General features: G+C 38.9%; 1 protein-coding gene and 2 long non-coding RNA genes across 12 annotated transcripts in view; 2 read left to right on the plus strand and 1 right to left on the minus strand.

Annotated features, from left to right (window-relative positions):
• The window catches only part of Psd3 (pleckstrin and Sec7 domain containing 3), a 520,985-nt gene that overhangs the window by 457,716 nt on the left and 38,142 nt on the right, over positions 1-25,127 (minus strand). For 3 of the 9 annotated variants that reach the window (XM_035451484.1, XM_027388902.2, XM_035451485.1), the window contains one exon: positions 19,879-19,925. The exons of 3 other annotated variants lie outside the window; for them this stretch is intronic. Coding sequence is in view for 1 of the 6 variants with exons in the window: in XM_035451481.1 (XP_035307372.1) it covers positions 4,812-4,820 (9 nt within the window). In the remaining 5 variants the exon portion in view is untranslated. Of the gene's footprint in view, positions 1-4,811; positions 4,832-13,878; positions 14,099-19,878; positions 19,926-25,127 lie in introns of those variants that run through there. 3 more of the 9 variants (XM_027388903.2, XM_035451483.1, XM_035451481.1) reach the window with 2 other exon arrangements.
• LOC118239547 lies at positions 4,158-6,789 on the plus strand. Of its 2 annotated transcripts, XR_004771959.1 has the most exons (3): positions 4,177-4,254; positions 4,365-4,446; positions 5,690-6,789. It is a non-coding gene; the product is annotated as an uncharacterized LOC118239547 (long non-coding RNA). The 2 variants fall into 2 exon arrangements; XR_004771958.1 differs by having other exon boundaries at positions 4,158-4,446.
• Positions 17,275-25,127, plus strand: part of LOC118239548 — a 35,596-nt gene continuing 27,743 nt past the window's right edge. The window contains exons 1-2 of the long non-coding RNA XR_004771960.1: positions 17,275-17,397; positions 18,214-18,349. This is a non-coding gene — a long non-coding RNA (uncharacterized LOC118239548). The remainder of the gene's footprint in view (positions 17,398-18,213; positions 18,350-25,127) is intronic.

Below are 25,127 nucleotides of genomic sequence, written 5' to 3' on the forward strand. Positions count from 1 at the left end.
CTATTATAAAAAATCTAAAGACTCTAGTTCCAATGGGGAAGAAATCTAGATTTCTAAATAAGCAGAAACTTCATTTTAGAGCCATTTTAATATTCATTTACTGTCACTTACATTAATACAGTGCACTTTTCTTAGATGAGTTTGAATCTCTACAGCAGAATTTCAGGGTTATTATCAACAGAATATTTGGAGTTCCACAGGGTTTATCTTCCTGACTGTGTTGTTTCCTCAAATTTAGAATTAAATAGTAACTTCCAGTAGCCAAGGGACAGCACCATTCTCAATGTGGACTGGGTAAGCATCTGTGACTGGATGTAGTGGAAGGAACTTATCTTCATCAGCTGATGGTCTTTGTGTTCTTAATTATAGATGTGATATATAGCAGAGTCAATACAAAAGTGAAGCAGTAATAGGGACCACTCTTTTCCCAGAATAATAAACTCCAAAGAAATTGAATCTCACCCTGCATTCTAAGTGTCTACATTCCCTATGCTGTCCAATCAAACAGCCAATACCTATGTATACCACATAAACCTTGAAAATGTACCTACATATAAGATTCTGAAGACTGTATGAAAATATAGATGAAGGTAAGGTAAAATATACCTTAATTCATTTTCTTTATTATTTATATATTAATTAAGGTGTTAATGTTTTGCATATGTTGGTTTAAATAAAATACATCATTAGAATATCTCGTTGCTTTTATGTTTTAAAATTGAAATGATAAATGTGGCTTACTATTGGATACACTGGCATGACACAGCTCTCAATCCTTCAGCTGAAAACCAGCCCCCTCTTTCCTTCATTGTGTGGAAATGGGAACCAAGAAAAATAGTTCAAAGCCTGGTACAGAACCAAGATGCTGAGCTTACTTCATTTTGACAATATTTGCTATGTGTGCTAACAAGTGAGTTGTCTTCTGACTCTTCATATTTTTAAATATTACTTAACTTGGAGTTGGGTGAGGGTACTTGGGGTGTGGGAAGCAGAAGGACAGAGGGCAGAGATAACTCACCCATTTCAGTTCTCTAGGGATCATCAGTAATGTTTACATCAGATTTCCTAAGGTGTTGAGACAGCCGGTACATATAATTTAGGCAAAGGAAAATTTTAAGGGGAATAATTATTTAAACATAATCACTTGGGCACTCACATGTTCTCCATGATTCACCAAAACTGGCCAGTAATTATAAAACACTCTTGGAAGTATTCCTGACAAAGATCTGTCTATTTGGATGTCAAGGCCACATCTTATAAGGCCGAGTGTTGAGTGGTGGCCTCCTCTTTGGTTCTGATGCCTTTTGTTCAATTTCTATTGTGAAAGACAAAAAGGAAGCAGAGTGGAGGATCCACTGCAGAGGAGTTGCTACCAATAGTCCAGGATGGGATTTTCTTTTTGAGAAAAAGTGTAATGTCTTAAACTGAACAACTGAACTGCAAGCTGTAAGCTCACTATCTATATATCCATCTATCATCCATCCATCCATTCACCCACCTGTCTGTCTAGTTAATCTTCTTTATATATGTACATATCCTAAAAGCTCTTCCAGAATCTAATTTGAGGGCAATGACTTGATATGTACTGATAAGAGCCTATTTTTACTCTCTTTCTCATTTAGTGTGATTTCATAGTATAAAACCACTGGCAAGTTGATGTGCTTGGTTCTGAGCTGCTAGTTCTAACCCTAAGGGTATCACACAGACAGTATAACAGTGCATAGAACACCTTTGAAAAGGGTTACTTTCCTCAAGCCTAAAACACTCAGTGTTTTGAAATACGTCTGACCCTGTGATTTCAGACAAGGGATTGTGAGCCAGCCTGTGGGATACCACAGCTCAGAAACTAGGCAAGTAGCAACCAAGCTCTCTACCTCCTCAGTCACTCCCCTGACTCAGCCACTGTCCCCAGACTATTCTTGTCTTGTTTTAGTACCCATCCACACAATTCCACACTAACTTGAGGGCATCTGTGCAGGCTGGAATAGTTACTAACTGTGCTTGAGACAGTACAAACAGTACATGCTGGGGCAACACATACTGCCTCTCTATGATGTTCCCAGGCTTCACAAGCCTGCAAAAGCAATAGCAGTCACATGTGTCTGCTCTCAACTCATGAGAACAGATCAAGAGTACACAGAATAGTTTTACACAGAGAGAGAAAAAAATCCCCTGAGCTATGAGACAAGGGTAATGGGATTTTCTCTTACTATGGTTATAAATTAGTTGAGAAACTATATTCTGTTCTCATCTTTCAAGACAGCTTGAAGGCTCTTAAATTCTTTCTAAGAAAATTTAAATTCATTTATATGAAAATAAAAATTTTTATAGAAATCGACAGCAAAAAGTAAATGAAAGATTAAAATAAAAAGAAAGAAAGTTTGACTCTGTCCCTTAACACTTAGACTTAGCTGGTTTTGGTGAGAATTTCTCATTTCTCCAGGAAGCTTCTCCTCAGTTCCTGAGGAGAGCTCCACTGTTCCAGAGGGAGAGCTCATACAGTCTGAAGGGCTGTTTTCTGCCCTTCAGACTGGGACTTCACTTTCCTTGGTGACAGAATAGGTAACAGCTAATCAAAGAGGTGTATTGTTTTCTTGCCCTTAAAAGGATTTTCCATTTCTCCCTATGGGCATGGGGTAAAATATGTAACTCTTTAGATTATAAAGAATTATATAGATTACAAGATACACTGACTTTATTCAAATATTGGAGTACTGCCTGTTTGCTTTTGAGCCTTATTGCTTTAGTACTCATTTGGAACTCCAGCACAGCCACCCACATAATGCAAATGGCATCATGTGTCTTTCAGAACTTGTTTATCAACATAGCATTTCATTTATACTTATCAAGTTGATTGGGAACTTTCTTTTTTCTTTTCTGTATAGGACTGTCCTAGCCATGAGTTGAAAATACAGACAAATTTATGTTGCAATCAGTTCCATCTCAAGTTCTCCAACGAAATGGACACCTACCTAAAGCTACCATTCCAGAAACAGCAGGTGGGTATGCAGAGTCACCTTGATGGTCTTTGCTGAAAGTTCTTCTGTGTTATGACAAGAGTTTTCTCATTTACTTCTGGGCCACCACTGAGGCCTGAGTTTTTCATGCTGGGCAGCCTTCTTGGATTCTCTTCACCAATGAATCTGTGAGTGACTCCAGGCAAAACTTCACCAGACACTTCCTCCCAAGACTTAGGACACTGCAGTGTGCTTCTCAGTAATGAGCTTACCATAGGGCCATTAAAAACAACAGCATGGCCCATTTTACCATAAAAGTATATTCCCGTTCTTTGTGCTTTTTTAGGGGTGAATGCAGATCAGTTCACTCCTAATTGGGTTGCCTACCTTAACCTACAGATTACCAAAGAAATGGCATTCTAGGTATTTATCCATGGTGTATGAGTTTCATGAGCTTTTTGCATGAGGTGGTAGTTTTGGTTGAAATTTTGTTTGATTTTTTTCTATCAGTTTCACTCTACCTAAATTTTTAAAAGGATAAACAAAAATCTCTTCCTTAACCCAAGCTGGCCCATATGCACATGCTGTGGGTTTTCATATGTTCCAGCAGAATTGTGTTCACTCAGCTTGAATGATTGCATTTTCAAACTCTGAGCCACTGCCCAGCAAAAGCAGTGACCCCGGAAAACCCATCTTTGCTTCTCTGGGAGGATGACTCAGAGTGGAAATAAAAATTCGCCACACATTCCTTCTTGACAAAAATCTACAGTAAGATTTCTTTTACTCATTTGTTTGTTTTATGCATAACACAGCCTGCTGCTCTAAATGATTATTTCTGGAGGATGTATTTCCCTTTTTGTTTTTGTAATGTTTCAATGGAATTTAATTCATAGCATATACCATTTACAATTTTAAAGCACTTAAATATACTCACAGTGTTGTACTATCACCATACTATGTAATTCCAGAACTTTTGTATCTTAGCACATGTGGCCTTCCTCTGGAAACCAAGGGCTTAATTTCTGTCTATATGGATTGGCCTAGTGTAGGCATTTCATATGAATAAAACCATATAACACGTAGTCAATTATGCTTACTTTTCTGATTTCCCTCCCTCCTTCCCTCCCTCCCTCCCTCCCTCCCTCCCTCCCTCCCTCTCCTCCCTCTCTCCATCCCTCCCTCCCTCCTTTTCTTCCTTCCTCCTTGGGCTTGTTATTATCTTTTTCTAAAATTATGTATTGTTTAAAACTACCACAGACACCCTAATGAGTACATCATGACTAACAATCATGCAGAGGTTTTTATATAAAGTTCCTTAATGACTAATGACATTATGCATCTTGTTGTGTCATTGTCATTTGCATGTCTTTTGAGACCTATCTATTGAAATATTTTTCTATTTTTCAGCGGTGCTGCTCAGCTTTTGAAGACTGAATGTAATAGTTCTTTCTATATTTGGAGTACTAGACCTCTTGGCTATGGCTTTAAGGTAAGTTCTCTCCATTCTGAGCACTGTTATTTTTTAAAAATTAGGTCCAAGTGCTTGGGGGACTATTTTGTAAAATTAACCTAATGTGAAATTCAGCTTTATGAAGGGAATGAATAATGAAGGTTCTCTACTGAAAATGCCATGGGATCTCATACTTGAGGTCATAGCAGCACGTCCTCTGCCACACCTGGCCTCCATGACACCGTCTGAATCTAGGGAGCTTTCAGGGATAATTTGTAATTGAAACATGACCTGCCAAAAATGTGAGTCAGTGAACGTGTAAAAGAGTCTGTAAGCTTAAATGGTTGGACCTTGGAGTCTGAGGTCACAGAGAATCAGAATTAGGACACTAAAGATTACCTTACCAGTGCCATCTCATGTCACCCTGTGAATGGAGATAGAAAAGAACAGTTTCAAAGTGCTGTTTCCTGGGCACTACCACCAGTCCTTGAGACTTAGGAAAGTCTTTGAAGTCCAGACTGTCATAATAATCTAGGATTTTGCACACGTTTTACTCTTCTCTCACACTGTACACCTTCCATGGTGTCACCATTTTAACAAATAAAGGTATATGTGCTTTTATATTCTTATGTTATATAATTTTCTCAGATTTATGATATATCTATATAAAATACACATTTGTATCTTACACATCCATCAGACACCTTTCTCTTATTAATAAACAAAAAGACATAGCTCCTAGTGACACTTGATTTTCAAGAATATAAAGATGGCCAGAGACCAAAATGTTTGAGTGTTCATTTCTAGAGATTAAATAGCATAATTATCTCTATTTTCTAAAGCACGTTTTCTTTCTGGGAAGAAAACAAAGCTTTCAAAAAGTATGCAGTGCACATAGCATATACATGCTTAAAAATCCACTGACATGCACAAGTAATAATTGGGCAAATTGATACTTTATTCATGTGATACTCAGTTTAAAAATAATTTTAAATTTTGGCTTAAAAACTGTACTGGGGCACGGAATAGAGCAGAAATACCTCTTCAGAAATTCCAGATAATTTCCCAGGTCAGTATTTTCATAAACTAGTGAGTGCTTTTACAAAATTATACTTTATCTTTCTACTGAGTATTTCATTCCTAGAGAAATTTTACCTTGAAATTTTCTTCTTTCTCAAGAAATGAAAAGGAGAAAATTCATCCAGAGTGACGAGAGTGTTCTCAAAATATGAAATTCTCCATCAGTGCAGAGATAAAATTAAACTAATTTCTATTTAAACAGATGGATGCAGGCGCATGTATAGAATGGAAAAGAGATCCCCACCAGGAATCAGATGCTTGTGGCAAAATATATTTTTGGAATTTTCCAGTTTGTTCTATTCTTCCAAAACCCAGCCCTGCTTGGACTATGTGACACAGATGGAGAGACTTTGAAGCTTCATATGACAGTGGATCTGGTACAAAGAAATATGGACTACATGGACTATAGGCTCTTTCTAAGGCTTTTGACTGGTTTGAGACCTCTACGATTCTCTCTCCCTTTCTCTCTATGTGTCAAAGACACAGATACACACACACACACACACACACACACACACACACACACACACAGAGAGAGAGAGAGAGAGAGAGAGAGAGAGAGAGAGAGAGAGAGAGAGAGAGAGAGAGAGAGAGAGAGAGAGAGACTGAGAGACTGAGAGGAATAACAATGCTGGAAGCAATGTCAGGTCCTTGCGTTCTGCTCCCATCTTTAGCCACCACATGAGTTTGAGGTGGAGTTCAGTAGAAGCATTTACAGAAGACAAGACCTGAGTTACAGGCTAGGTAAGGTCAGAAAGAGTCAGCATGGAGAGCATGCTTATTCCTCTTCCTGGATTCCTGGTACTGAAGGAAAAGTGGAGGTGTAGCATCTGAGATCCAAGAAGCAATGTCTTTCAATCTCATAGCTTCAACTGTAGCTGATGTAATACAAATTTCCACATGCTATATGCTCTCTTCATACATGACTTTCTCTTGTTAATTTCAGACTGAGATCTCTACCTTGCATACTCAACAACTTCTTTTGGCTCTCTTAAACACTTCGAATTCAACATATTGAAAAACTGAGTTTATAATTTCTCCCCCTTTGTCATTATTTATATTTTAGTAGCATCATTCCTGAGATCAGTAAGAGTGATATCTCCACCTGGAAGTTTAATAGGCATCTTAGACTTAACAAGGACAATAGGAACTCACATCTTCATGGTTGGAAGCAGCCTTGTACAACCAGTATCTACCATAAATGCAGCAAGCAAAGTGGAAATAAACTGATATTGTCTCTTTGCATTATTGTTTGCTTTTCAGAATGCTTTTGGAATGAATAAAGTTTCTACTCTTGTAAAACTATTAGTTTCTGAAAGTATCCCTTATTCCTTTCCCATACCATATTTAATGTGCTGTTCAATAAATAAGGAGAAAAGCCCTTTGTGAGGGACAGACCAAGGAATATATGCAACTCACAGAAATCAGACACACACACACACACACACACCAGACAGACAACAGATAAGCTAGTAACTGTTAAACTACAGACAGAAGACAAAGGGAGAGAAATAGAGAATTCAATTTGAGCTCACTCTTGGTTAAAATAATCTGAGGAGAAGTGACTATGTTTTTATTCCTTAATGCAACATGGAAGCATTTTTGTGCCCTTGATGTTAATGCATTAACTGATGCAACCAATGACCTTGTAAACATCTCATGCTACAGGAATGATCTACTTTCAGTGATAAGCTGAAGAGAATTTTGAATTCATATTTCCCCAAAGCATCCCATAATATCCAGAATGAAATCAAAACTCCATCCTCTGGCTCACAGAACTCTACTAATTTGGTCCTCTCTATTCCTTGAAGTATATCATATGGCAGTCTTCATTCACCTACCTTGTAGGGACACAGGGCCCCTCTTTGATCCTAAAGATGACAAATAACTTAGAGGACCCCTAGTAAAAGTGTTTTTTAAAAATCAATAGATTTTGTGGCTGAATGGGATTACATTGTATATAGACACCACATTTTCTTCACCCTCTGAGCCTTCTCAATAGCTTCTATGCAGCACATTTTCTGTATTTATTAATCATTGAATGGTACCTAAGATGATTCTCTATATCTTAGCTAATATAAATAGTGTTGTAATAAAAAGGCATGCAAGTATCTCTTGGTTATGATAATTTCATTTCCTTTGCTTAGATATATAATATAAGATGATATAATACAAAATGATAAAGCTAGAAGTGGGATTGCTGTGTCAAGTATCTCTTTGTAGTTTTAATGAAAAACTTTCATTCTATTTTTCATAAGAACCATTTGCCAACATTTGAGAAATCCTCTTATTTTCAGCAAATGGGTAAGACAGGAGAATACCATGTTAAGTAAAATAAGCAAGGCACAGAAAGATATGAACCATATGTTCTTCATATTTAGAAGCTAAATAAAGCTGACCCAGACTTAGAATATTGATTCCTTGAGTTTGAGGAGTATGGGGAGCGAGAGTATATAGAAGAAGGCTAGATTTCATGATAGGTATGCTGTATGCATTTGTTGAACCATCACAGAGAAAATTATTAATAACATAACTAATACATGTTGATGAAGGTAGGAAAACTACCACAAATTTAATAGACTGATGATTAGAAAATTTTATAGAAAAATTTAGCAGAAAGTAGTTTCCATAGCCTGCCCACAATTTTTCCTATTGCTAACATCTTACATTCATATCATACATATGTTAGGTTGATGAACCAATGTTGCTATGTTGTTAACAAAAATCCAAAATTCACACTAGGGTCATTCTTTGTGTTCATTCCTGAGTGTAGACAAGTGTATTATAACATGTGCTTATTGCCTGTTTGTTCTCTTTCTTTAGATAGAACAGCACCATACAGAACAGTTCACTGCCCTAAAAATCTCTTCTAGTCCCTTGATTCAACTTCTTACCCCATAAGCCTCTGAAAGCCACTGCTCATTTTATCCTGTCTGTAGTTTTGGCTTTTCAGGGATTCTATGCAGTTGAAATCAAAGGATGTATCATTTTAAGATTTTTTTTCACTTACCAAAATAAATGTAAGGCTCTCTAATTTCATTTGGTGGCCTGACTTATAGCTCATTTATTCTTGTCACTAAATATTATTCCACTGTATCCATTCACCCACTGAAGGGCATCATTTTTCTTTCACAGTTTGGTTGTTATGAATAAAGCTACTATGGATATAAATGTCAACTCATTTTGAAAAGTAACAGGGAACTTGTATTATATGCTGATTATTTTTAGTGTTACAGGAAACTTTCAATGTCTGTCAAAGTGGCTGTACTATTTTGCATTTTTACCAGCAATGAAAAAGTGCTTTTGTTAGCCTTTGTCCTTCTTAGCACTTGGAGTTGTCAGTATTTTGGATTTTAACTACCCTAATAGCTGTATAGTCTCTTTTATTTTGTAATTCTCTGATGAAATCTATTGAGTATTTCCCCATATCTTATTTGTAACTTGTGCATCTTTTACCTGTTGTTTTATTTCTTTCATTGAAGTTAGCTGTAAGAATTCTTTATATAATTTGGTTACAAGTTTCATATTTCTGCATGTTTGTGGCATGTCTTTTATTTATCATAGCACTTTGACAGAACAGAAGTTTTTAATTTTTGTCAACACTTGGTTTTTCTCGTGTGTTAGAGGTTTATACTTTTGTAGTTTATATTTGGGTTTGAGTCCCACTGAAATTAATTTTACGACATGTGTAAATACATGTCTGCATTTTCTGCATGTGAATGTCTGATAGTTTCAGCACCGTCAACTGGAAAATGGTACTCTTTATCTTTGTTCCTCGGTTCGTTCTATTTTTATGAGTCGATTTCTGGATTCTCTGTTCCATTCTACTGATTCTTTTTCTAGTATTTTGCCAAAACTTCACAGCCTTGAGGTTAACTACCATAAGCCCTCAAACTTCATCCTCTACAGCCAATTAATGACCACTGAGAGACAGATAATCCATGAGTATGCATTGAATATATACACTATTATGAGTGCTTTCATGGATTTGGGGGACACAACAGAGAAGAAACCAAACAAACCCATTCTGGAGCTCATATTATGAGGATAGGTTGTAGGTATCAGATAACAAACCAGATTATATAGTAAAGATGCTATGTGTTTGACAGTGATGTATGAGATGAGAAAAAGGTGAGTAGGATTAGGGTAGAAGAGGGGAGATCACTATTTGATGGAACAGTGAAAGGAAAGGGACAGGTGAATCAAAACGGAAGGCTTGTGGGTAGAGGGGTGTGTTCCAGTATATATGATAGAGGCTGCTGAGAAGTAACCCAGACTGGGCGCAGACGTAGTAGTGAGAAGTGGAAAGGAGCAGAAGTGAGGCAGCAGAAGTGCCAGGACATGTAAACCACTCTGTCATCAGAGTGAAATGGGGGAGTATTGGCTGATACTTTCAATATGCTATACAAACAAGTCTTAGTCCCAATACCTGTTACAAGCTTACTGAAAAACAAAATATTTAAATTAATACTTATTGGCCCTTGTAGTATAATGTGATACTTTTGTTTTCTAGACCAAAGATAGAGAAATGCTCTCCCTGGATCAACACAAAGAAACATTTGTTCTCTTATCAATAGTGGTTCTAGGACAAGTGCTACCATCTACAGAAATGGTTCAGGGATAAGTGCTTGGTCTGCAATCATGAAGATTTGAGTTCCGATCACTACAATCATGCAAAAAGTCAGGTGTGACCATGTGTGCCTGTAACTAAGTCCTGGAGACAGAGCGTGGAAGGCAGGACCTTAGTGGGCTGCTGTGCAAACAGTTTAGCCACTACACAGCTCCAGATTCAGGGACTGACCCTGGCTCAAAAGATTAAGTTAGAGGATGAAAGAGAATTCTCAATGTTCTTCTCTAGCCTCCTCATATGTGCACCTTGGAGTGGGAACTCACACACACACATGTCCATATGTACATAACACATACACACACACACACACACACACACACACACACACACACACACACACACACACCCCTTCACCTTCTAGACAACATTTGGCCCAAGGAAAGAAGGAAGAAATAGTTATCTAGAATTAACAAAAAAAATATCAAGGAGCCCAGAGCCTATAGGGAAAAGAGTGGAGGAATAAGACACCCAACCTGGAACATGGTGTGTACTAAGCATTAATGCGTATTAGATTCCAAAATGAAGTCGTAGAATGGGATTGTCAGTTTGAAGTCTGCATCCTTCCAAACAAGGACAGCAGCACACCTGCTTTTCCCTGACCTCACACCTTCCACTGGTACATGCTGTTTTGCACACACTTATTTCAAGGCCTCTTCCCTTCTTCTCCTCTTGGATAGAGTACAGTAATATACCACTTTGGGCATTGCTTTGCAATTAACACTGCATTTCCTCTTTTACCATATTGTCCTCTTGCTAATTCTCAACACACCACCTAATACAAAATAAATAATCAAGAAGTGTTTGCTGAGTAATTGAAACTCACAGGGACCCAACATCACCTACGCACAGATTTTGAGCTTCTTGGTACTTTTATTGCCACTTGTCATCTTCTGTAAAAGTGCTGGCTGGCACATGCTGTTTTAATCAATGTGAATTACATTCTGTTTTTATGGATGTGCTTTTTCACATTCCTCTGGGTATGCAATTTATCAAGCATGAGTAATATCTGGCATAGGGTGTCTCTAATGGCTTCCTTTTATGATTAGATCAATGAGTGTCTGAATTAAGAAAGGAAGTATCTGTGAAGAGAATGCCTCCAAACTCCTTGGAAATGGTGCTGAGAAGAAAACATGGCCACCTGAAAAAATTAACAATGAAATTGCTTCAGGGCACTCGAATCCTTATTCATGGAAACTTGGAAGCATTTTAGAAGTTTTTCAGCAACCAGTGATGTGGTAACTGACTTGCTCTCTGAATACTGAACGCATTTATGCATTTTCTTTAGTGTTTAACATATTTTGAAGGACACATTAAGCAAAAAAACTAACTGTCACAAACCAGTTCTTTCTTTTGCCACTCCGTCTCCACAAGCCCATGAGTCCCTCTGCAATATCCAACCTAACTATAGCTATTTCGCCCAACTTTCCAAATTCTGTCTTGGTGTGGAGGTCAGAGGACATCTTGTATAAGTATGCTCTATCCTTTTGCCATGTTGGTCTTATGTATTAAACTGTGGTCATCATGCTTGGAGGCAGGTATCTTTACTGAGAGTCGTCTTCCAGCCCAAGTGTTCTTTTTAATACAAAGTGTTTGCCTTAGTGTTTTCTATTGCTGTGATAAAATACTATGACTAAGGCAATTTACAAAAGAAAGCATTTAATTTAGTTTAATATTCTAGAGGGTTAGAGTCCATGATGGTAGAGCAAAGAAATATATGAGTGCTCATATTTTGATCCATAGCCATGAGAGATGGAGAGAGGAAGGGGGAGGGAGGAGAGAGTGCTCTGGGATTGGCATGAGCTTCTTGAACCCTCAAAGTGACACATCTCCACCAACAAGGCCACACCTTCTAATCCTTCCCAATCAGTTTCACCAACATGGGAGCTAATTACAAATATATGAACCCATGGGGACCATTTTCCTTTAAACCACCAAAGTATCCAACTATATAGCTATTTGTAACACATTGTTTTCTTTCATTCATTTTTATTCATTGTTGTTCACTCATTTTATACTTATAAATTCATGCATATATATATTCATTTATATATGTATACCTTTTTACCTATTCGGAGTTCCATAACATCTCGTTATGTAGAGTATAATCTAATTAATACCCAACTACTGGTCACTACTGCTGGATATTTATTATTTAAAAATACACTATAGTGAACAGTTTTGTATATCTAAACATACATGGTGTATACATATGTGTGGATATATTAAGACTAACTATAAGACACTTTCTAAAAGGATATTTGCTGTTATAATTTCTAAATGTTAAAATTCTTAAAATTTTCCCAAGATGGGGAATTGCTATATTGTTGTTTAAATTTAAAATTTTTTAAAAATTTTTAAATGCTACCTCTGAGAATCCTCATAAGATATGCTGGTGTCCACAAACACATGCTACACAAAATTTAATCCGAACCACCTTTCTATTATCAAAGCCTTAGTACCAAAGTGTTTCACATTTATTTTCAAGATTTCTGGCTGTTCAAACAGCAAGTAGCAGACATTAACCTTGCTATGATTAATTTAATAGAACTCAATTGATTGCAGATGCAACCACTACTTTTGCAGCCACTCGGTGGCCCCATAACAGGCTGTAGTGGTGACATCACAGTATGGGTCAATGCTCCAGCATGACTCACACCTGTGTTCTGAAAGACTCCTTTGTGGCTTCATTCCTGGGTGGAGTGGGGTCTGAGTCACTCTCTGAGTCAAGCCATCAACACCCTGGATCTACTTATGAAATTACCACATGGGGACAAGAGCTCAGTTTCTTCCCCTAGTTAGCAAGCACATAAGGCACAGAGAACTTCAACCTACGAAGGTCTTTAGTTCTCTAAGCCTCACTACAGAGTGCAGCTAGTTCTTGGGGTTTATCCGTCCTCTCCCTCTTCCCTTGCCAGCCTTAATATCATCATGGTAGCCATTTGTTGCTCTCTGCTCCTCACTAGCACCTTAGACAGAAGATCACTGAGGAATAATTCAGCAGGCATGGTGGTAGGTGTAATATAGTGAGCGAACACTTCAGTTAAATTCCTGTGCTTAGTGAGGGATATCTAATTTATCTGTAAATAAACAATATAAAAGTGAGCATTATTTGAGACCCTCCCTCTTCAGTAGGAATGTGTTGGCATCACAGCCCATTTTGGTTAGGCTCTTTTCTTTTCTTTTCTTTTCTTTTCTTTCTTTCTTTCTTTCTTTTTTTTTTTCGAGACAGGGTTTCTCTGTGTAGCTTTGGAGCCCATCCTGGCACTCTGTTAGGCTCTTTTTATTTTATTTTTCCCAAGATGGGGTTTTACTATATTGTTATTAGCCAGAAATCCTGAGTTTAGTTGACCCTCCCCTCTGCCTTAATGTCTCTGGTGCCTGGAACACTGTTGTGTGGCAGCCAGCTCTAGGTCTGTTAATTTATTCCTTTGCTTATTCCTCTCAAAAGACACTACTGCTTCGACCAAACCTTGCATGTTTCCTTGTTCCCTGTGCGGTTCCAACCCCTACTTTAAATCAATGCCTCTTTTTTTTTTTGTCAGGTTTTTTCATCTCACCAGAGATTTTTCTGTGCCTGGCTCCAATCATGACAGAAGAGATTGCTTCTATTCAATTCAAGAAATTTCATCAGTGGGTCAGGAAAGACCAGATCTCTGGTTCAGCTATTATTAAGATCACCCTTCCTGTCAACACACACACACACACAAACTAAAATGAGCTATGATGCTCATTACTATTTCCACATTAAAGAAAAAACCCACCTGAGAAAGGCAAGGAAAGTCATCCTAGCATCTTCTTTCTTTAGCTCCATCCTGCTTGCTGGTGTCCTGAGCTGAGGGTCAGGATGTGAGCAGATCAGTGATGAAGAAGACATACTTGAGCAGAAGCAGTAAAGCAGAGAGTGGTATGCTTATTCCTGAGCTGGGGCGAATGCTGCCACGGGTGAGGCTGCCTGAGAAGTGAGGCTCTATTTCCTCCAGGTGGTGTTTATTCGTTCTCAAGCCACAGTGTTTTTGTTTTAACTATCTTTCCCCAGTTCCTCGCACCCTGGTCATTTAGAAACACCACATACCATTTGCAGGAGTCATTTCTCATTCCATCCCATTCATTGATTGCTTGGAAATGCACTGGCCAAGGAGAACCGACATCAAGATGTCCTAACCCTGAGCACACACTGGCTTAACTCTTGCTCTCACGTGAAGCTCCGTCTTGTAGAAAGTGATGGTAATAGAAGACATGTCAAGGTCTGGCTTCACTCTGTATAACAGACAGCAGTTGTGTGGCCTTGAGCAGGCCCCTTAATCTCTCTTTCCCTTTGTGCATTATTGTCTGAATATCTGTGGACCAAGCGGTTAGTTTAGGTAATTTGCTATTGTTTTTGTTCTACAGGAAAAGCAAGGGAAGTTCAAATGAGCGACTACATGAGCTCCATGTGGTAAAGGAGACATGGCAGTGGGAAAGCTGCTGCAAGCCAGATGATACAGTGCAGAACACATGGCCCTTGACGCCCTTTAGCTCCTCAGAGACATTACCAAATATACAAAAAGGGGCAGAGCAGAGGGGTATGAGATCATGTAAAATGTGTTCTGCACTATGCCCAGAGCACAGAAACACACCAACAAGTGAGTACTTCTAATAAGATAACCATGGTGTTAATTTGCTGTAGGAAATACTACATATGCTGACCAGTCATGATATACCTATATAGTTTCAACTATATAGTCAGCAATTATATACATTGCTATGGAATATTTCTTATATCTCCTAGAAATATGCTTCATTTTAGGTCATAGTTATGGCTCAGTCTTACTACAGTTAGTAAAATTGTGAAATTTTACTTAGGAGGCAGTACTTAGGAGGTCTGTGATGAAGTATTTGGATTTGGGACTATATAGGAGTGTTTTACTTGCAATCAAAATTAAAGACATAGTGCTTCTGTTGGGACATGGACACTTGCTGCTGTTCTGAGGTGGTGTTGGCACACAAAGCTTCAGTTCATCTTTTCTTAACCCAGGGCACACCTGCCTGTACAATGCACAGTCAAGTTCTAGCTGCAGAGAACTTCCCTCTATTCCTAGTCAGTACCTGCTTTACATTAACACTGAAGACTCCGTTTAAGCAGTGTCCAGATCCAAAGGTACAGGATGCTGATTTGATCCTCAACCATCAAAGGCAAGATTCTGTTCCCACAGGTCGCTACTCCTAGTGTGTCCCAGCACTGTGTAGCTACCCTTTCCTCCAGAATGCTTGCTGACTTGGTGTCACACTGGTGAGAATTTGCCCATGGAACTAAAACTTGCAGAGGGTTTGTATGTGTGGCTTCTGGAACTGGCTTACTGTTCCAAGTCTGCACCATGGGATGCTAGGGGCCTAACTGAGATCCAGGTACTAGGGTTTGTTTGGAGCCACAGTAACCCTACTCAGTCTCCATCAGGAAGATCTGTCTGTTTCACTGTGTCGGAGAGGTTTCCTTTGGTCAACTGAGACCTTCACGGAGTCGGTCATGCCTGCTGCTCTCTCTTCCCCAGTTGGACATTGTTTCTGTAATGGTTCCTTTCCCTTCACTTCTGCTCTCTACTCTCAAACTGTTGATTTATGAACCAACCCACACAGACTTCCGCAATCTTATAGTTTCCTGATTCCAACAACCATGGCTTTTCCAATGTCCCCAAAGCTCCTCACATGGGCTCTTTTCTGGACTAGTAATCTAGGCTCCTTGCCCTGCCTGCTGCAGGTCTGTGTGATCTGGCTCTAGGTACCTTGTGTGCTTCCCAGCTCTCTATTCTCATTTATCACACTCCAGGTAACCTACCCCTTTCCTGTGTCCACTGGGACCTGGTTTTTAGTCATTTTTGAGCCTTTGACTCAATGTTCTCTTGCTGCTTATCTCATTTCTTACTAAGATCTCAGCTTATGTCTGAGTTCATTTGGGCTGCCATGAAATAATGCCATATAAACTGGTAAACTTCAGGAACTTATTCTTCACAGTTCTGAAGCCTGGGAACTCACAATCAGGATATCTGACATCAGGTGAAGAACCAATTTGTCATGGGTGGTTTTTATCTCACTGAGCCAGAACACAGTCTGAGAGGCTAGACTGCTCTCTGCTACTTCTCATAACTGGCACCAATTCCATCCTGAGGGTTCCACCCTCATGATCTAATGACCCCCCAAATATCCACCCATTAATATTCTTACATTGGTGATTAATATTTCAGCATGGATTTTGGAAAGAGACAGCTGATTGCTGTTATGTACTATGTCGTCCAAAAGAACTTTAATGATAACAATGGTTTACATGTCTTTCTCTTTAAAATCTTTTCATGGCATTTACTATTTATTTTTCAATTATTGTGTGTCTCTTTATTACTTGCTCTGTACATCCTTTTTAATCTTCCAGCATCTTAATTTAGACTCCATGAGAGTAGGACCTCACCTGTCTCAGACGCTGCCACATTGCAGCAACTAGAGAATCTTGGCATACACCAGTTGTATCTGCTCATTACAGAAATTAATGTTAACTTCACCCTGGGTAGGATGAAGGAAGAATTCTGGAATCCATCTAATTCTTCACCTTTCTCCCCTCAGTTCATTTCCTCTTTCCAAAGCTACATTCCAATCAGCTATAGCTTTGGCTGGCAGAGTAAAAAATAACCACCAGAAAGCTACTTTTAAAGTTAAGCTTCACTTGTATGAAGAAAATAATGAGTTCTATATTCTTGCTAGAAGACTCGTTTCTTCAGCATGTTACCAAAACTCTAATAAAGCTAAAGTCATACCCTAGACCATTCTGAGACTTGCCTCCTCACACCCCTGTCTTAGGAGGATCTTCCCCAGGGCCAAGGTGCTCTGGTGAAGTGCTGTAGGTTGAACTTGGAGGGGGCACAGCTATGTAATCCTGCCCAACTAATCGAATCAGCTGTTGACTCTGAGGGTCAGGCAGGATGTAAAGCTGGAGGAGATCCAGTGCTGACAGGGAAGAACACAATCTGTGCTGTTCTGAACAAGTTACAGAGAAAAACTCTGAAGCACAACTTGAGCTGATTCCTTCTCCCAGAGCCCTTGGCCCTGGGCTGGAAGGCCAGCGCCCCGCCCCCCCTCACCCTGTGTTGCCATGAGGAAGAGAACAGCTCAAAGTAAACAAGAGCCCTGACTCACATAATTGTGGTTGGGCACATGCTTGCTATTCCAAGCAGACCCACTCTCATGTCTGTGTGCACGAGCAAGCACACACACATGCAGATGATAGTGATTGTGGAAGACCAGAGCTTGAAACAGAGGTAGGCTGAAAATGTCCAAGGAGCTGAAAACGAGATTAAGTTACTTCTAGTCATATCTGTATGCGCCCTTGAAACACTATTAGCCTTTCTAATCCCTAGCAATGACACAAGCTTTGCGTTTTCTACAGGTACTTTGCTTAATCTTTAGAACAATCTCTACGGCGGCTCACAAATAATATCAGAGACAGCAGGGAACACTGAAACTCATTGATCAAGATAATTCCCACAAGGTCATACTAATTCTGACTCTCCTGTAGCTGCAATTGGGTCTAAAAAGCAGATTCTTCTAAGTTTTAATTTTTTTTTTCCTGAGACAGGTTTTCTCTTCGGCTTTGGAGGCTGTCCTAGAACTAGCTCTTGTAGACCAGGCTGGTCTCTAACTCACAGAGATCTGCCTGCCTCTGCCTCCCGGGTGTTGGGATTAAAGGCGTGCGCCACCACAGCCTGGCTAAGTTTTAATTTTAAGGAACTTACATTCACCTAAAGAACTTCCAACAATCCTAGGAGTTTTAAGAAGTCAATATAATACATAGATCTGTCTAATTTTTAATAAAATCAATGGGTGGAATTTCATATTTGAGAAAGAAATAGAATAGGTGTTAATTATTTATAAAGGAAAACTGGATTTACAGAAATGTGATATGATTTAAATAAAACTCCTTTAGAATACTTTATAAATAGCTTTGTTTAAGCGTCTATAATAGCACATGTTAAGTGATCAAATTTATTGTATAAATATGAAAGTCCATAATATGTATTTTATTTCAGACAGCTAAGACTCTCACTAATCATTAATTCATCTTTATCAATCAACAGGAAAAAAAAGACAAACTGAAGAAGAGAAAGTGATATGATCAGGTGTCAGGATACCAAACCCCTGCTTGTGAAAGAATACTAGTGTCTGTCCTTTGTCCACCCTGCTTACGGAACACAGAGTGCCCAGTCAATGGTGGTAAGTCAGTGTTATGCCAACACATCCATGGGGATACTCTTGCCCATGAAATGCAAATGAAAGAGACAGATGCAGTTTCTCCAGCATTTTCATACAAGAAAATCACTTTCCCTGACTTCTTCATATTTTAATATAAAATATATTTCAAAAGTTAAGTTCACATTTAAGAAAATAAAAATTGCAACTGTTACATAATGTTTTGTGCTTTGTTACATGTATACATTGCATAGTACGTTATCAGAACATATATTTCTGTCTCCCCAAACTTCTAGCATTTCTTTCTGATGGACAATTTCAAAATCCTGCCTTCTCTTTGGAATGTATTCTATGCTATTATTGTCTACAGTCACTCGCAGATGAAATAACACACTGGAATTTTTCTAGATTAGTAGTCATTGATTAGATTTCCACCATTTCTGAACCTTTACTCTCCCAGCCTATGATGGCCACAATCCAACTGTCAACTTTTACAAGATGAACTTTTTTAGGTTTTGCAAGCACATGGTTTCACACAGCACTTGTCTATGTTTGACTCATTTCACACTGTAGAATGATTTCCATTTCCATATGTCTTTCTGAAAATGACAGGATTTCATTCCTTTTATGGCTGGTTAGTATTCTATTGTGTATATGCACTGCATTTTCTTCATCCATTCATCAGCTGATACACACGGGTTGTTTCCATTTCTTGGCCATTATGAATTGAGCAAACACAAGCATGGGAGTGCAGCTGTCTCTTTGACTTATTGATTTCATTTCCTTTGTCTATCTATACACTGCTGTGGAACTGCTAAATCATGTGCTACTTCTCATTGTACTGTTTTGAGGAATCTCCATACTATCTTCTATAATGGCTGAGCTAATTCACATGCTAGCCAATAGTATTCCAGGGTTCCCTTTTTTGCCACAAGCTGAACAGTACTTTTGTTGTCTTTGGTCTCTTGGACAATAGCCATTATTAATTTAAATAAGATGTCGTGTCATTTTAATTTTGAATTGTATCTCATCAATACTTTTTCATGTATCTGTTTACCATTTGTACGCTTTCTTCAGGAATTGTCTATTTAGACTATTACTCATTTTTAAATTAAGTAGTTTGAGTTTGTGCTGTTAATTTTTTAATATAAGATTTAAATTTTCCAGGAGCTGGAGAGATGGCTCAGCAGTGAAAATTACTTTTTGCTCTTTCAGAGGAACTGAGTTTGGCACTCAGCACCCACACGGTTCCTCACAATCACTCATACACATAAAAATAAATATTAAAATTTAAAAATTGAAAGAATAATCCTGCATTGTATTAAATATAAGTGCATTCGGGCAGTGGAAGTGCATGTCTTTAATCCCATCTCTCAGGAGGCAGATGTAGGCAAATCTCTGTGAGTTTGAGGCCTACCTGGTCTACAATGTAACAACCAGAACAGCCAGGGTTACACAGAGGGACCCTGTTTTGAAAATCAAAAACAGCAACAACACAACAAAAACATTACATATATCTAATGTTCAACAACATAATTTGGAAGAATACATACCTGATTACTGATAGTAGTTTCTTAAACAGCAAGATAAGGAAACATTGCTGTGGAGAAAAATAAAGAGCTCCAATGCAATCCATAACGTTTAGTTTTCATAAATAAATATACAAAATCTGAAATTGCACACACACACACACACACACACACACACACACACACACACACACACACACACACGGGCACTAGGTACAAACAGAAATATGCTAGACATCGTCATTCAGGGGAAAGTGATTGTATATCTCTTCTTTCAAACTCATCATTTAGTGATTTCAAGGTAGTAGTTTACAACCAGCCATAGTAGGAATCAGAGCAATTGGTGCAAATTCTCATTTTTCCTCTGGAGAGCTGGCTGTCAATATGGATGAGCATATCACCAGGCATAAAGCAGCTATTAAGTTCATCCTGGTTCTTTTAAAATAACTTTTAAGATTTTAAAAACATGAAAACTTAATTGATCATTCATATACATTTTTCAAGGATTGTATTTTTGTATGAATCATGCTTTTAGCATGTCTTGCAGGGAGTAAAAACAATTTGGACATCTCTCTCTCTCTCAAAAAATAAAATCTATCCAAAGGGCTGGAAAGATGCCCCAGCTGCTAACACTACTGTTTTTGTAGAGAACCCTAACTCAGTGGCTCACAGCCATCAGTAACTCCAGTTCCAGAGGGCCCAATGTCTCCTTCTGAACCCCTAGTTCTTTCTATTAGTACTATCCTCCCCTTACCTTTGTAGAATCATTTTCTATGTGTGAATTTGTTTTATATCAAGCAATTGTATCTGAGTTTATTTCCTCATCCTCACCCTGTTTTGTAGATTGTCTGTAATTCACTCATGTAGCTAGGTAATATGATTACCATCCCAGCAAGTCTTTGCAAATATCTTTTTCTTACTTTGGAATAAATTTCAATAAATTTAACTCCTGAGTCAAAATTTATGGAAACTCTTCAAGCATATTTTTCTGATTATCTTTATGGAAACTTGGTATTCATATGGAAAACTTGATGCTGCACATGAATACTTTTCAATGATATTAAATGTTTCCATACAAATAGCAAAACTTTGGAACTTTATAATAAAATTCATAAAAATATCTTTTTAAAAACTGGGGGGATTTTATTTATATGTACGTTTGACTGTGCAGTGCCTACAGAGGCCAGAAGAGGTCGTCAGATCACCTAGCCATGGAGCTACAGACAGTCATTAGTTTCCATGTGGGACTGGAATTGAATCCCAGTCCTCAGGAAGAACAGCCAGTGCTTTTAACCTCCGAGTCTTATCTCCAGCCCCCCAAAGTATCTTCATACCATCATTAGGAAAAAAATTTAGATACAGTCAAAAAAGGTAGCAATAGACAATCTGAATGTATTAAAATGTAAACATACTATATAATACAAATGCCACAAAAGAAAAACAACACTAGACATGGTGGTGTGTACCTGTAATCCCAACACTCAGTATCTGAGGCAGGAGGATCATGAGTGAGGCCAGCCTAGGCTACCCAGCAACATCTGTTCAGCAAACAAACAAGCCAGCAAACAAACAAATAAGCAAGCAAACAAAAAGATCAAAGCAGAAAGTATCTACTACTATATAACACAGGAGAGGTGAGCTGATAGGTGTAATTCATAAACCATTAATAAGACAATGGAACAGAAAAATAGGTACAGTTTATGAAAATAAACCGACAAAAATGAAACCTGGTAGTTATTAAACATACAGTAACCCAAATTTATCATCGGATTCACAAAAACTAAAGTCTGATGTCAAATTGAAGAATGTGATAGAACTGATACTTTTGGATGTTGATGATGAGAATGAAAACTGGTTCAAACACATTGAGAAGCACTTTGGCAAGTACCTGCTTAAGTTAATAATATCCCCTCTTGAAGTCAGGACCTGGGTGAGTCATGCAAGTGTCTAGAGGCATGGCACTTAAAGGAGACCTTCCCTCAAAGGATCATAGACTTATTGCTGGAAAGTAGGTACCTTTTTAAATATTGTGATTCAGAAGTTTCCTTTGTTTTTTAGTCCTGATGAACAGAGACTAAAGAGCAACAACTCCTGTGTGTGTGTGTGTGTGTGTGTGTGTGTGTGTGTGTGTGTGTGTGTGTGTACTCAAAGTATTTTACCAAGGAGACAAAGCATCCTGGATGCTAACCTCCACCTTCACACCTACTACTTGGAGAAGCTGGATAACTTTAGGAGTGTGTGAGTAGTCGTATGGAATCTTAGAGTTGATAGTTATAGGCTGGGCACAAGTAAACTCATCAAAATTTACAACTGCTTAAAACTTCAGAATATCCACCTTACTTGAAAATGGTTTGTTTCTGTTAGTCCTTGAGATAAAGCAGCCTGAATTTAAGTTGGGCCTGAAGTTTGATGGCTGATGTCTTTGTAGGAGTAGATGACAGACAGGAAACAAACAGGGAATAAGGCCCAGTGAAGATGGAGGAAGAGGACAGGGTTTTGTAGTCACAATATAAGGAATGCTTGGAGTCACCAAATTAGAATGTGGAGAAATAGTCTCTTCTGCAGCGTGTAGGCAGAGGGTAGCCTTCACCACACCCCAATTTCAGATGCTTTTCTGGACTCAGAGCATAGACTTCCTATTGTCTAAGCCTTTGCTGTGGTCATTTGTTGCAGATATGCCAAGAAATTAATACCATGCCCAGTTGTTAAAACTTTCAGCAATGATGTTACAACTGGTATCCTAACAGGAGGAAGGGTAGTTAGCTGGTACCTGGTGCTTTTAAAGTTTGTAGAAATTGACTACTCTAATGACAGTGGAACTGAACGGTGATTGCCTCAAGGCAGATTGACGTTTTGGAGAAGAAAACCAGGGGGGGCAAGTTAGAGTAAAATGTGGAAGCCAGAGGGGTCTGCTCCCACCTCCCAGAAAAAAGGTAGGGAAAGCTAGTCAGTAGCCTTCAGGACTGGTTGTCAGAGGACAGGGCTCTAAAACAGTCAGGTAGGTCTGCTCTGCAAAACTCAGGACCCCACCATGAAAAACATGAGTTTGATCTCAGCACTCCCTAACAATCCCGAGTCACATAATTCCACAATAGCAGCTGTTAGAGGGGGGAGTTTACACTCTTGGGAAATTATGAAGGCTGGAGGGGACAAACTCTGTCCTGTTTATTTCAGTTCAGTGGCAGAAGGCAAAGGTGAGCTGTGGTGGGTGGAGTGGACAGTGCAATCAAGTTCCATTTTACAACCAATGTACCCAATCCCTCAGCTGCCAGAGTGCTAGCTCCAAGCTAACACAACAGTCTTTCTCTAGGAATTGCTTAGCTATTTGATGGGGGAGGTCCTTCTGTACACTGTGAATATATGTTTCTCTTATTGGATGATGAATAAAGATGTTTCAGCCAATGGACAGGCAGGATTTAGCCAGGCAGGAAATCCAAACAGGGATAGAGAAAGGTAGTCAAGGAGACACCATGTAGCTGTGGAGGAAGCAAGAGGCTTGGGCATCACCTCTAAGCCAAGACCATGTGGAGATACACAAATTAATGGAAATGGATTGATAATTAAGAGAGGGCTAGCCAACAAGAAGCCTGAGCCATAGGCTAAACAGTTTATAATTAATATAAGCCTTTGCGTGTTTATTTGGAACTAAATGGTGGTGGGACCCAGTGGGACAGAAACTTCCATCCACAGCTATTGGCTTGCCCCAGGTCAAGCCCCAAACCTAGGGACAGCCCATATTCTGTGGTTTATCCATGTTGGGTACAAGCTAGGTTTCCTTATCTCATTCCGGATAACCCTGAAAGGCCTTTCCAGCTCTATGCTCTTCCCCTTGGCAAAAACTCAGTTTAATCCCCCATTGTGTCTGTACCTCTTATCCTTACAGGCATGGCTCCTAACGAACTAACCACCAACTTGCCTCAGCACCTGTTCCCAGATACCTAGCTAAGAGTGAGCATTGCTATCAGCCCTTGGGGTCTGGCTGCTGTGTGTACTCTCAAGAGCAGCTAAACAAGAGCTTGTAGCTCTCTCCTGCACAATGCACATCTGAGTTTCATTAACTGCTCCTGATTTCTCTGTTCTCTGAGTCAGTTTTAGTAATGAATTTAAGAACATCTGACCACTAACAGCTCCAGGCATACTTATATTTGATACAGACCCCTAAAACTAACCTCGGGCTTTTTACACCAAAGTCCTCTTAAATGTTGGGAACAAAGGGCTCTTAAAAGATTTTAGGTTTACAAAGGCACAATTATTCTTGGAGACTGGTAGCTTTAGCATTTTCAGTCAGTTCACTTTTTATCTTTAGGTTTCAATCCCAGGACTGAGAGCAGGCAGGTCATGGAACGTTAGCTGGAAATAATGAGGCATTCTTGATTATCTCTGAAGCTGCTCTAAGGCAGACAGACACTGATTTAAAGTCCATGTAACATGCACGGTGCCTGCCAACCTCTTCTAATTAGATTATCTGGGAGTAAATGTATGAGTTAAATAATTCCTTCACAGTACACAAAGGAACTTGTCACAGTGGGTGACATGACCCAGAGGAGAAGCCATGCTTCATCTTTTATCTGAAAGGCTTTAGCATCCTGACTCCAGCAAGGGAGAGCAGACACTGACCCACAGGCTGCCACTCAGCTGCCACAGCTGAACTGGCTCATGTTATATGACTTGTCCTGTGTGGTTGGAGGTAGAGTCACAGCCAGGGTTCATTTAACTCATTTCTTGCTGGCAAACCAAACAGATAAGTCAAGATTTGGTGACAAATCTTGGCATGGGAGCTTAGCTTATGATACTTCCTTGTTTCAGCACCTAAGTCCAGCTGAAGTCCTAGATGTCAGCTTAAGGGCCTACACAAAACAACTTCATTCTATGATATCATCAAGAAAAAAAATGTCAACCTACAGAAATAAAGTACTTACAAATAGCTAATCTAATCACAGACAGGTGTCTATACAGAAGAAACAAACCATTAGATAGAAACTTCTACAAAGAAGTTATTCAGTGAATCCACAGAAGATGTTAACAGGGGCCTTTAGGGAACTGCAAATTAAGCCACACTGAGTTACCACCAGGATGCCTGGATTCAAGCAAGCAGGGGATCATACATCCATGCTTCGGGGACACTACGTGTTGCTCATGAGGTCATACAATGGAACAACTCCTTTGGAAAAATGACTTGGCTGTCCTTGAAAAGGGTTAAACATACATCTAGCATGTAACCCAACAATCTACTACTACATGGAACTTAGAAGAAATGAAGAAAATGTCTTAAA

The sequence above is a fragment of the Cricetulus griseus genome (assembly GCF_003668045.3).
Source record: "Cricetulus griseus strain 17A/GY chromosome 1 unlocalized genomic scaffold, alternate assembly CriGri-PICRH-1.0 chr1_0, whole genome shotgun sequence".
NCBI lineage: Eukaryota > Metazoa > Chordata > Mammalia > Rodentia > Cricetidae > Cricetulus > Cricetulus griseus.